Genomic DNA, 12,128 nt, shown 5'->3' with positions numbered 1-12,128 from the left:
ATTTAAATACCAAATTAAAAAAAAGTCTCAAATACTCTTAGTTAAAAAAAGTTTTAATATTTAATCAAGAGCAACCTTAAAAAAAACTCAAGACTATAATCTTATATGCATGGGTCTAATTGAAGGCTGCATTTTCAATTGGATTTTGCTTTTCTAGAAAATTTTAAAAAAATTATATATAATACTAACATTCTCTCAATATTTATAATTTAAAATTAGTTTATTCAAACCGATTAAGTCATAATTTGATTAAATAAAAATTATTATCAATACAGAAGGAAGTAGGTTTTAATTAACTAAAACACATTCTCTTTTTATTTATGGATTAAGAAGAGACTATAAATAATTTTAAACAAAATATATAAAAAAAAAAACAGTTTACTCAACCTTATTAAAAATAATATACTAAAATAGTAACCAATAACATTATGCAACGTGGAAACCTTTAGACCAGTCGTACTAACACTAAGATTATCCAGCAGAAAATAAACTGAGGTGTGGCCGACAACTCGATAACGCCACCTGATTGTGAAGACATCAATGCCCTCCTCTTCTCTACCCTCCACGTGTCCCCACCCAACTGTCCCACTCTATATATCCGTACATTTGTCTAATTCCATTTTCCAGATCTCATCATCCATTCAGTCAATCCCATCATTCATTTTCCTAAGGTCAATCTTGTACTTTCACAGCCCTATACAACTATTTTCGTAATTGTGTTTTCAAATAGGGCTAATTCTGTAATTGCATTTAATCTGGTCACTAGAAGGTATGAAAATGGATATTTGTCAGACTTCAAAAACTTCTTCCATGCTTTTTTTTCACCCGATCTTCTAACAATTTCTCTCTTCTTTTTTTTTTTTTGAATTTTGGAGCGAAAATTGTTGGTAAATGCAAGACATCCACTTGATCGAAGGTGGCCGTTTATTTAACGGCGGCGGCGACGGAGGGGGAGGAGACAGAAAGTTACGAGCACACCACCAAGCACTTAAGTGTCCCCGCTGCGACTCTTCCAACACGAAGTTCTGTTACTACAACAACTACAACCTCTCTCAGCCACGTTATTTCTGCAAGAACTGCCGTCGTTACTGGACAAAAGGAGGCGTCCTCCGTAACGTCCCCGTTGGCGGTGGTTGCCGCAAAGCCAAACGCTCCAAAACCAAGCCTTCGTCCGAAACCACCGTTTCCGCCACCGCCGTATCTGCACTGCCACATCCGGAGCAACAACAACAACGGCAACACCAAAACAGCGATCAACGTAAAGCGGATTCTCATTCTAATACTGAGAGCTCGAGCCTTAATGCAGCAAATTGTAAGGTGGCAGTGACGAACAATAATAACAATAATAGCAACAGCAACAATAACAGTTCTTCAGTCGGCACAACGGAGGCGGCGTCGGCAATTACATCTTGCTCTACGTTTTATGGAAACCCTAATAATTTAGGGTTGGAGCCAGGATTGCTAGAACAAGGATCGGACGGCGGGATTTTTGCGGAGATTGTTAGTTTAACGAGCTTGATTACTTCACCAAACAATGAAACACTGTCGTTTGATTTCGGGACTGTATTAAATAGGGCAGGGCAGTGGCAACCGCAACAAATGACGATGAGCATGGGAGGGGAGGAAATCACAAAGGGATTGCTTGATCAGACGGTGCAGATTGAGCAATCAAATTTGAATATTAAATTGGATAGTGTATTTCAGCCGTTGGATTGGGAAGGGAATGAAGATCAAGGATTGTTTGGTCTTCCGAGCACCGTTGATCAAACATATTGGAGTCAAAATCAGTGGACTGATGAAGATCGTCCAACTCTCTATCCCCCGTAAATTATTGCTCACTCTTTTTCCTTTTTTTTTTCTTTTTTCACCTTAAGTTATTCATTTACTAAAAATGAAAAAAAGAAAAGAAAAAGAGAGCTCTTGGGAAAAACGAAAAGAAAATGAGAAAAAAAAATTCAAAGAAAACCCCAAAGCTTTTTTTTTTTTTTAATTTGAAAAGAGTTATATTAATATATATATGAATTTGACTTTTTTTCTTGGATATTTTTTTCTTTTAATATTTAAGTTTTATTTGGGTGATTTTGAAAGGTGTTTCCGTTTGATCTTCTCGAGTTTTTTTCCCTTTTCTTTAGGGAGCTATTATTCCCCGTTCTTGTAAATATTCTTTTATTGTTTAAGATGTGTTGTCAATTAAATTAATCAAAATTATTAGTGAAAATTACTTTGTTTCATTCATGCAATAACGGTCTGTTAAATTGAAGGTAGAGATATTATTAAATTTTAATTTGATCATATAAATATTATTGTTAATATAAAAAAATACGAGTTGAGTGGACTAAAATATCGTGTTATTTTTTTATTTAAGAATGTTATTTTATTTAATTTTAAACATAATTAATATCCAATGCGATTATTCAATACCAATTGAAATTTAGACATTGAAGTAAATTTCGGTTTTTTAGCATTTGATTCGGTATATTTGATTGGTAGGTTTTGTTTTGAAGCATTGTGCATGTGTTTTGCGTTGGAGAAGCTGAGTGTGCGCACTTAGATTGACAGCATGACACAATTACGTCATCTGCTATTAAACTAAATAAATGATCAATTTAATTTAATTAAAAGCGTTTAACTCATTTGGTGAGCTTAAGTGATATATACACGCACATATATTATCACCATATATGCATGCCAATTCAGCATTTTAAATTTCGTGTTTTCCACGTCTACTCGGTAGCCACCTTCTTGATGGCATTCAAGAGTTTCTTTGAAGAGGGCCAATTACACCTATAATTTTTTATCCACCAAATATATAAATAATATAAATATTCATGTTTTGAACATTAATTATAAATATAAGCTATTTTAAATATTAGAATAATTATTTAAAATATTGAAACAAAATTTTCATTTTTAGAGATGAAATATTTAAAAAATAAATCAAAGAGATATATGATGGTTTCTTAATATTGTTTGTCACTAATGTATTATATAATAGTTGTTTTTTAAATTATTAAATAATAGTTTTAAATATTATACTGTACCTAAATTACTAATATCGGGTTTATATTTAGTAATATTATTTATTTATATTTTAAATTTAATGTGATTAAAAAAAATTATTAACAAATGTTGAGTGTAGTATTAAGGTATATTATGCTTTTAGGAAGGGATCCATCAAATTTTTTAAAATTATAATTACACCTTTTATTTTTTAGGAAAATTTAATTAAATTCTCTTAAATTTTTAAAAAAAATTCATTAATCTCAAAAATTTTCTAAAAAAATTAATTAGACTCTTATTTTTTTAAAATCTCAATAATTTTTTAAAAAATTTAATTAAACTCTCCAAAATTCAATCTCAAAGTTCGTCCCTGATCCTATAAATTACATTGTTTATTAGGATGGACAACAAAAATTTCAAAACGATTAATTTTTATAAATAGTAAAACATCGATGACATAAAAAAATAGGAAATTCAATTATTTTTAAGTAATGGATTTATTAGGTTAAAAACACATGGGCCAGGGAATTAAGAGCATCCAAGGTGTATAACAATAGCCACGTAGAATCATAATGGACCATCGAACCGGTCACTACTCACTACCTTAATGGGACCCACACCCTAACTGACCAACTTTCATTCTCGTAACAACAACAGTCTATTTATGGGAATAGCAAGTAACTACCATGTTTGCTGTCCGTACACTTCCGTCAATTGTCATACATATAATAATAAAACACCGCCCGCCCTTGAAATCATTACCGTTTTCCTTGCTTAACCATGGCGTGGCTTATTTTCAAACCAAACGACACAACATTGTTTATGTTTTATTGACTGCCATATTAAACCCCTTCACAATATAATTAGAAACACAAACAAATTTTGATTAAACCATATAATTTTGGACTTAATATAATAAAGGTTGGAATTAATTTACTGCAAAATAAATCTGTTAGTACTAACTGGAAAAAATACATATTAACACAGATCAAACAAATAATAACAACAGACATGTGACAGACCTATGACTCAATTACTTAATAAAAATAATAAGTAAAATTATATAAAAATACTTTTAATAGCTTGTACTTAATCAATGTGGTAAAAAAAATTAAAAAGATGATATAAATAGAGACTGGTAAAAATATATATAAATATATAAAAATTATTAAAACATATTTATGATAATAGAAAAATATATAAACACCATACAAATATACTTAGTAGGTTTAATTTTGATGATGACATGGTAAAATGAGGGCCCAATTTAGGTGGGTAGTGCTGGTGGTTAGTAGCAAAGTGGTGACGCAGGTGGGGTCCAAAGGCATGTGGTCCGAAGTCTAAGTCTCACCGCCCCATATGAGTCATGCACCAGATTCTGAACTATGATCATGAGTGATCCCCTACCCTTTCTATTTTCCTTTCTATCTTTTAAGCATATCCAAGTTGTCATGGTTGGTTTGTTTTTATTTATTTATTTATTTTAATTTCGAGAGATTTTGGTTAAAAGATAAAAAAAAATTATGTTGGTTGATCGAGCGACATTAAAAATTAAGAAAATATATTCGTAATTTAGAATCTATTAAAATAGTTATTGAAAACGTTATTTATTTTAAAAAGTTAATCTTTTATTTTTTAGTGTTGAATTTATTAAAAGATACTAAATTATTAGTTCATATATTCAATGCCTTAAAATAAATTAAAATTTTTTATTTTTTTAAATATCGATAAATTTAAAATGATACCTCAAACAAAATTTGTTAACAAAATATGGTAACATCAGAAGGGAAAAAATTAGTTGAGAGTTTTGACGTGGCCCATTGTCAATATTGGCCTTTGTAATGGTTTGAGTTTTGGAAGGTCCCTTATGACTAAAATTATAATAAACGTGAGAAGTGTTGTTTATGAGGTGTGATAAAAAAATCTATATTATATTATTTTAAATTTTAAAAATATTAATATTTTGATATTGTTCAAACATTTTCTAAATATTCCTGTAAAAAAGACTAAAAACTTGAATTGTAACCATTTCAAATTAAACTTATCCACTAATTAAGCCTTTGAACAATAGGTTTCCAATTTTGGATAAATTCGACACAATGGGAATTAAAATTAAATAATAAAAAATATTTCATTAATTTTAAATTATAGAAAGAAAAGTCAAAATTGATTCAAGGACACCTGTATTTCAAACACATAGGTACAACCTTGAAGGAGGTTGCCTTGTCTACAAAGTCTTAAATTAGGGGGTTATTTTCATCAATCAACCAGGCTATTAGGAAGGGTCTCATGTCCAGATATGAGACTGGACCACCAAATGCCGCCGCTGATAGGGGCATAGGGCTGGTGGTAAGTCAAAGTTTTCCAGCTGACATCTACCATTACTAATGTTTGTTTTTTTTAAAATCTCAATTAACTCTATTTTACATGAATGATCCTTGCCCTAATATGTTAACCTCTTACAACAATATAGCATTTTTATTTGTGCTTTTTAGGTTTCGTAATTGAATCATAATCATATTTATGTTTTTTTTTTCTTATATATATATACATTTCGATACACTAATAATTCATATGAAATACATGAACAACTAAGTTTTAAATTCGTTGACGGTCTCCTCCTTCCGTGATGCTAAAATGCAATGTTGATGCTTCGAGATTGGATCGAGAAAATATAGTAGAGCTTGTCGCTATTATCCGAGATAGTCGCGGCCGTGAGATTAAATGCTTCTCTGGGTTTGAAAAAGCTTTTTATATAGTCCTTGTTTAGTTGAAGTGTTTGCTATCAGGGAGGTTCTCTCCTGGTTAAAATCATTGTGATTAGATGGTGTGATTATTGAATCGGATTGTCAAGTACTTGTGATTAATGAAGGAGGATTGGGTCTGAGAGATTTGGAGAGCTGGAAGAAGGCAAATATACTACAGCATATATGGCTTATCCTTACTCAAGCAGGCTCTTTGTCGATTGCTTGGGTTGAGGCATATGTGCTAAAAGGAGAGTCCTTGATGCAAATCCCAATGAAATCAAATAGAAGCTGGCATTGGAAGAAACTTTTGAAGTTAAGGGATGTGGCACCTGGATATATTGATCAATCAGGAGGTTGGGATCTCCCCAAATAGCTAGTAGGATCTGGCATGGGATGAGGGAAAGAAGTGAAAAGGTTCCATAGAGTAGGTTGCTTTGGTTCCCATTTTGTGATATCTTGACTAGCTATACAGGATCGACTTCCTATAAAAGCAAGGTTTATTCAGAGAGGGATGAATATTGATGGAAGATGCAAATTGTGCTTTGAGAATCAAGAAACTAGGGACCATCTGTTTTTTGGTTGCAGTTTCTCTAAAGTAATTTGGGAAGGAATTTTGCAGCTTTGTCAAATTTGCAAAGGCAAGCTGGAAATTGGCAGCATGAATTGATGTGGGCAATGAGGAGATTAAAAGGGAGGCATTGATAACTATTCTTTTGAAGCTTGGATGGAATGCTTGTATTTACTAGATCCGGAAGGAACGAAATAATAGACGTTTTACAGCAGTTCAAATGACAGAGGAAGAGGGGCTAAACAGAATTAAAGAGGTGATAAGTTTGAGACTAATGGGTACTAATATTAGAAGAAACGATACTGTAAACCATAGATTATGTTTAGGTTGGGGTATACATGATATTAGAGGAAATTATTAGTCATTACTAGTTCATTTCACTGTTCTTATTATAGTACAGAATTTCTTATGTAGCAAATTTCTGCTGTCTTTGGGTAGCAAAATCACATTTCTTCGAATAACAAATGCTTTGTCACGTCTGTCAAATGATGTGTCAAAATTGGTATTGTTAATTAGTAATTGTGTGATGCTGAAGGATTAATTTCAACATTTTTCCTTCTGTTGGACTAGTCAAGATGCTAATTAGGCGACTCATTCTCCAACTCGGATGGTCTTATTATATGTAAACCATTCAAAATGAGATGCTCCTTCCACATTTATTGCTTATGAACTTGATATTGACAGTATTATGAATTTGATTTATGATATTTTACATAGAACGATTTTCCTTAAAAAAACTGTTTCTCAGTTTTACCGATCAAATCAAAGGTTAACTATTAGATAATTCATTACCCAAATATCTTTCAGATTAGCCAATCAAGGTTTCTTCTGGTTTGCTCATCTCCTTGCGTTGATAGGTGAATGGATCATTTTAAAGATTCATTGACGATGGACCCAAGATTACCTTAACATGGCCAGTGGCATGGATCGCGACTGAAAATTAGCACCTCGAATGTTGACCACATGGTGGTGGGCCCTTGACTCGCTCCTTTGCTTTCTGGTCGTTGGCCATTGAACCTTAAATTTGTCGCACTGATTTTAATTTATGCAATCGTTGAGTCAAATTTAGTTGCAAATTGGGGTCACCCTTTATTTGGGGTTTTCAGAACTCGTGGGTTCAGCAATTATGAACTCAACTAAGTCACCTGAAATTAGTTAAAACCTCCATAGGAGATTACCTGGATGTAGTCGCCACACTTCCAATAATGTATAGTTACAAGAACAAGCGATAGACAGCTATTAACAAGGACAGAAGTCACTCGGTTTGCCAATCTTTATGTTCTGTTCTGTGAAGAACCTTATAATTGCATTTCTTTGCCACCCCTTAAAAATCCTGAATCCACCAAAATTTAGCAGTATTTAGTATATTTTTTCCCCAAATTTTCTCCACATATTTGGTGGGACTTTAGAGTACCATATCCTCATACCCATTTATGAATATATGACTAAACCCTATACTAGGAGTTAGATTGCATTTTGTCCCATCTATTAAAAAATGGGTAAACTAATCTTATATGTTGGATCAAAGAACAAACTGACCCTATTAAAAATTATATCCATTTCTACAGTTAAAAACTGACTGCACCTCAGCATGGGATGCACATGGCACATCATGTGTCATAGTCAAACTATTTCGTCAGACATGCCGATTTTTAATAGTACAAATGGATGAAATTTTTAACAAAAAAGACTAATTTTATCTTTAATCTAATTTTTAACAAAAATGCAATTTGACTCGTAGTACATGGGGGCCTCTATGATTCTTTTACTTAATATGTGTTATAACACAAATATGAAAAGTCGGAGTAATATAGAGATTAACTAACTTGTGATCTAGATGTGCTAGAACTTCTCCTCCAGGGAAAGCCAATTTGGTGGTCTCAAATGCAACTCTGATTGTTTCCCTCCAAGTTCCACCAACAACAGCTGAATTTGTTAGTGATTTTGCTTCTCTAGGATCTTCCATCAACAGAGAATACCCAGGCAGCATATGGCCTACCCAAACACCATCTTTCCTGAAAATTTTGAACCCGGAATAATTTACAGAGCTTTTCATTTAGGGGTTATATTGAAAAAACGAAACAGTTTCCGAAATGGCCTATATGAATTTTAACGTCAAGCGCTACTTGACAACTATGTTGCTCTGATTGCTCAGTTTCTCTTCAGTACCAGTCAAGTATCAGCCACAAATTCGGACATGGGCATGGAGATATGATTCTCCAAATATATTAAAAAACTTACAATAAGTTGAGTAATACCCATATTGGACACGTATCCGTATCCGACACCCACCTATAAATGCAAGTAACATACAGTAAACAGTAAAAATGAATACAACTTCACAATGCCCAATAAAATCTAAATTAAAACTAGTGTTATAGCTATGCTACTTAGACTCAAGTGGGAAAGCCAACAGAGGTGTTTTCACTTTTTCTAAGTTCTTTGAAATATATGGAGGATCATTGAAGGTCAATAAGTCATTTCTACCTCGAAAAAAAAAAAAAGAAGAAGAAGAAGAAGAACGACCTGAATTACACAACATTAGGTGATACTAGAAAATTTGTGTAGTAACTTACTGAACAATATCCATATGCCTAGGTACGTAGTGACCACCACCTATACCAAGAAGGATTTTGTTTCTATCATTGTCCCTGCATCATCATACTCTTTAATGAACAGAAGAAACAGCAAGTGAACTTCAGAGTATGTGGTTAATCGAAATTAAACTAATGCAAAATTTAGGTGGAATGAAAACACTTTCCAATTTTTCTAGTTCTTTGACTTCTTCTACTAGGTCCTTTTGTTTTCCATCCCATAGAGATTTTCTTATTTCAGCCGGTCCAGCCCGACCCTAATTACAGTTTCAGTTTGTAACAAAATTATTAAAATATAATTGTAAAAGTATTATTTTAAATACTGATATGGGCTTCTGAGATAGCTTGAGCTTAAGGAAAAACAAAATCTAAATTGTTGTCTGACCTGACCTATAGATAGGTCTAAATACACAGTTCTCATAAAAATAAAGAAAAATTTAGAAAAAGAAAAAGATTTCTTACAATAATGTCAACGCTATCAGATCATGCAAAACAAATTACAAAATTAAATGGCTAGCAGAAGAATACCTGCTCCAGTTTCCAACTGCAATTCTTTCTCCAAGACCCAGTCCTTCCCATACCAACTTCAAACGCCACATTATTAAAATTCAGTCCAAAATAAACAAAAATCTTTGGTTACCTGATGCTAAACCATCCCATGTGCATAAATCGAGCAAATTATCTATGTTATTCGGATTTCGGTATGAGCATTGAATATGAGTGTGTGTCTAAAGGTATGCTCATTTTCTTTTTGTAAGTTTTTTGATGTATTCGGAGGTTTTTGGAAGATCATATCCCTATATAAATTTCCATATGAAGGCCAGATATGGGTGCTTCACAAAAAATGAAGAATTGGAGCAACATAGATGCTATTGTCAAAATAAAAATAAAAAGAAAGCATTGCTCAAAGTTATATTAATGAAGTGAATTCAGAAGAGAAGCAAAGGTATAAAAGCATACCTTATGGAATGACTGCAACATGCTGGATATAAAGGTCAAATGAAATTTCTTCTAGTAAGTTCAATTATGCATGCTCATGTATTTCATGATGGTGAGTATGAACAAGCTATGCTACTTCGACTCTTTCTTTTCTTAAAAGTACTTGTGTCTTACACCCATATCCAATGTTTCTTCAAACATGAACATAGAGATATAGCCCATCTAATGAATAGAAAAGCTTAAAATGATTGAAAATACTTGTGTCGATCACATACCTATATCCAACACATACCCAAATCCGAGTAGTGAGTACTGACACGATCATATTGAAAAAAAAAATGATAGGCATTGCAAATATGCTTATCAATAAGTACTGAGAAGTGAGAAAGGCAGCATTTAGTTCTTACAGAGAATTTAATCAAGTATTTTACTTTTATAAAGTTAGTTGCATTACATTTTCTAATGCTTGATTGCAGTCAATTTGGTTCAACTTAGATACCCACCAGAGCAATGGCTTGTGCAGCATCCTGTCTCTTCCAATACTCTTCTGTACTACCTAAGAGAAAGTATAAATCCGAATTTCAAAACCACTTCTGTTTGAATATGTATCAAACAAAAGTGTCGAACATGAGTACTTCAAGAAAAATGAAGAACCGGAGTAACATAAGTTAGCAAGGTTTTACCAATTTCCACGAACATGGTTGGTGAATTGATTTCAGGACCATGATGAGTAGCCTCCAATGTGACCTACAACATGATCAAACAACATAAAAAAGGAAAGGAAAATAAAAAATAAAAAACTTGTGCAATGCACCACCTATAAGTAATTCAGAAGTCTCAACATTTGTAATTATCCAAGTCCATCAGTGGATTAAACAAAAAAAAAAAAAACAATAAAAACTTTTAAAAACTCTTAACTAGGAGCTCTAATTTACTAAATTCGAAGCTTCGCCTATTCGATTTATGAAATCACTTTTAGCAATAGGTCTAGATTTCAATCTTAGCATTTTCAACCATGTTCTTTATCCGAGACCAGACATTTTTTTTCTTTTTCCTAGTACAAAGAAGATTGCAGTCAGAGAAATAGGAGAAGGGCTACAGATGCTAAGATTTGAAATCCAAGCTTGATAGATGCTACCGCTTAAACATGGTTTCATCAACCAACTAAACTAAGTTTCTGGTTCTTGCCGGCTTCATTTATACCATCATCATCATAAAGCCTTAATTTCCTATAATAATGTATGCAATTGTACAATGACAATGTATTGCGTTGAATTACCTCAAACTCAGGAACTAAATTATGTGAATTAGCGATGTTCTTCAATAGTCTAAACCACGGACCAATCCGTGGGTTAGGTGGTGCAGCCCATCCCGGCTTTCCGCCAGCGGTCAAAGCCTCAACTTCACGAAGGTGCGGCGTGCCTAAAAAACACTTTTATAAGCTTAAGGAAACAAACACCATACTAACAGGGAAAAAGAACAAGGGAAAAAAAATGAAGACCTATGGGGTGAATCGTAAGGGCAGGTCTATTAGAAGAAGCGACATGTTTGCTGAGAAAGACGACGTCGTCGACAGTCTCGCCGGTGGCTTCCTCCCAACGCTTGTCCAGATGGTTCTCTACGACGAGTCGCTTGTCGAGCTTTATAAGCCTCACTTCCTTGTTCGTATAACTCGCAGCATCCTGAAGAATGATATCGGGGATGAAATGCAATACTAGAGAAGATAACCGAAAGGAGATTAGAGAAAAATGGAAGGCTGAAAATTGATTAACCTGGAGAGAGGGGCCGGGGTGCCAGCCAGGCATAGCCAAGAGAGAAGAGGCCGGGCCGATGGAGGCAGGATCAGCGCTTGTCGCCACCACCAGTGTCACCATGTCTTCGCCACTCGAGCCGTCGAGGTTTCTTAGCGCGCGGTTTTTTTTTTTCTAGGGCTGACCCGCCAATTGGGAGTCTTTTCAGTGATAGATTTCTTTCATATATGTACAATATTCAAATAACAATATAATAAATAAATTAACCTTTTTTAATTTTATTTTTTTAAATTGTCAAATATTAAAAATTTTCAAACCCCAACTCAATTCATGAAGGTTTTTTTTTAAGTGACAACCTATCATTTTTTTTAAAGAATTTTGAGTTAATACTTTTTCAAAATGTATTCTTTTTATTTATCTTATATTCATCAAATTATAAGCAATATTTCAAAATTTTTATATAGTTAGTGTGTGAAAATTTGTAATGCAAGTGCATATATTAAATCAAATAATAAGGTGATAAAAATAT

General features: G+C 33.1%; 2 protein-coding genes across 5 annotated transcripts; one reads left to right on the top strand and one right to left on the bottom strand.

The window, feature by feature from the left end:
* Positions 1–385: 385 nt before the first annotated feature.
* Positions 386–2,218, top strand: LOC107943376 (dof zinc finger protein DOF5.4). Its single transcript, XM_016877121.2, has one exon. It carries the CDS (start codon positions 892–894, stop codon positions 1,825–1,827), a length of 936 nt encoding a protein of 311 aa, XP_016732610.1. The 5' UTR covers positions 386–891; the 3' UTR covers positions 1,828–2,218.
* A 4,716-nt stretch (positions 2,219–6,934) lies between these two features.
* LOC107943379 (D-aminoacyl-tRNA deacylase) lies at positions 6,935–11,832 on the bottom strand. Of its 4 annotated transcripts, none has more exons than XR_001696002.2 (10): positions 11,621–11,807; positions 11,350–11,530; positions 11,128–11,270; positions 10,532–10,595; positions 10,352–10,404; positions 9,438–9,493; positions 8,892–8,966; positions 8,142–8,330; positions 7,494–7,648; positions 6,935–7,347 (listed from the first exon to the last, which is right to left on the bottom strand). XR_001696002.2 is itself a non-coding variant. In XM_016877125.2 (9 exons), exons 1-9 carry the CDS (start codon positions 11,720–11,722, stop codon positions 7,555–7,557), a joined length of 957 nt encoding a protein of 318 aa, XP_016732614.1. In that variant the 5' UTR covers positions 11,723–11,832; the 3' UTR covers positions 7,467–7,554. The 4 variants fall into 4 exon arrangements, 2 of the variants coding, with proteins under 2 accessions (XP_016732614.1, XP_016732615.1); XR_005904743.1 differs by having other exon boundaries at positions 6,935–7,332; XM_016877125.2 differs by lacking the exon at positions 6,935–7,347 and having other exon boundaries at positions 7,467–7,648; positions 11,621–11,832.
* Positions 11,833–12,128: the final 296 nt, after the last annotated feature.

Source organism: Gossypium hirsutum, chromosome A11 (assembly GCF_007990345.1).
Source record: "Gossypium hirsutum isolate 1008001.06 chromosome A11, Gossypium_hirsutum_v2.1, whole genome shotgun sequence".
Lineage (NCBI taxonomy): Eukaryota > Viridiplantae > Streptophyta > Magnoliopsida > Malvales > Malvaceae > Gossypium > Gossypium hirsutum.
The sequence above is the reverse complement of the archived record's forward strand: the minus strand, read 5'-3'. Positions and strand labels throughout refer to the sequence as shown.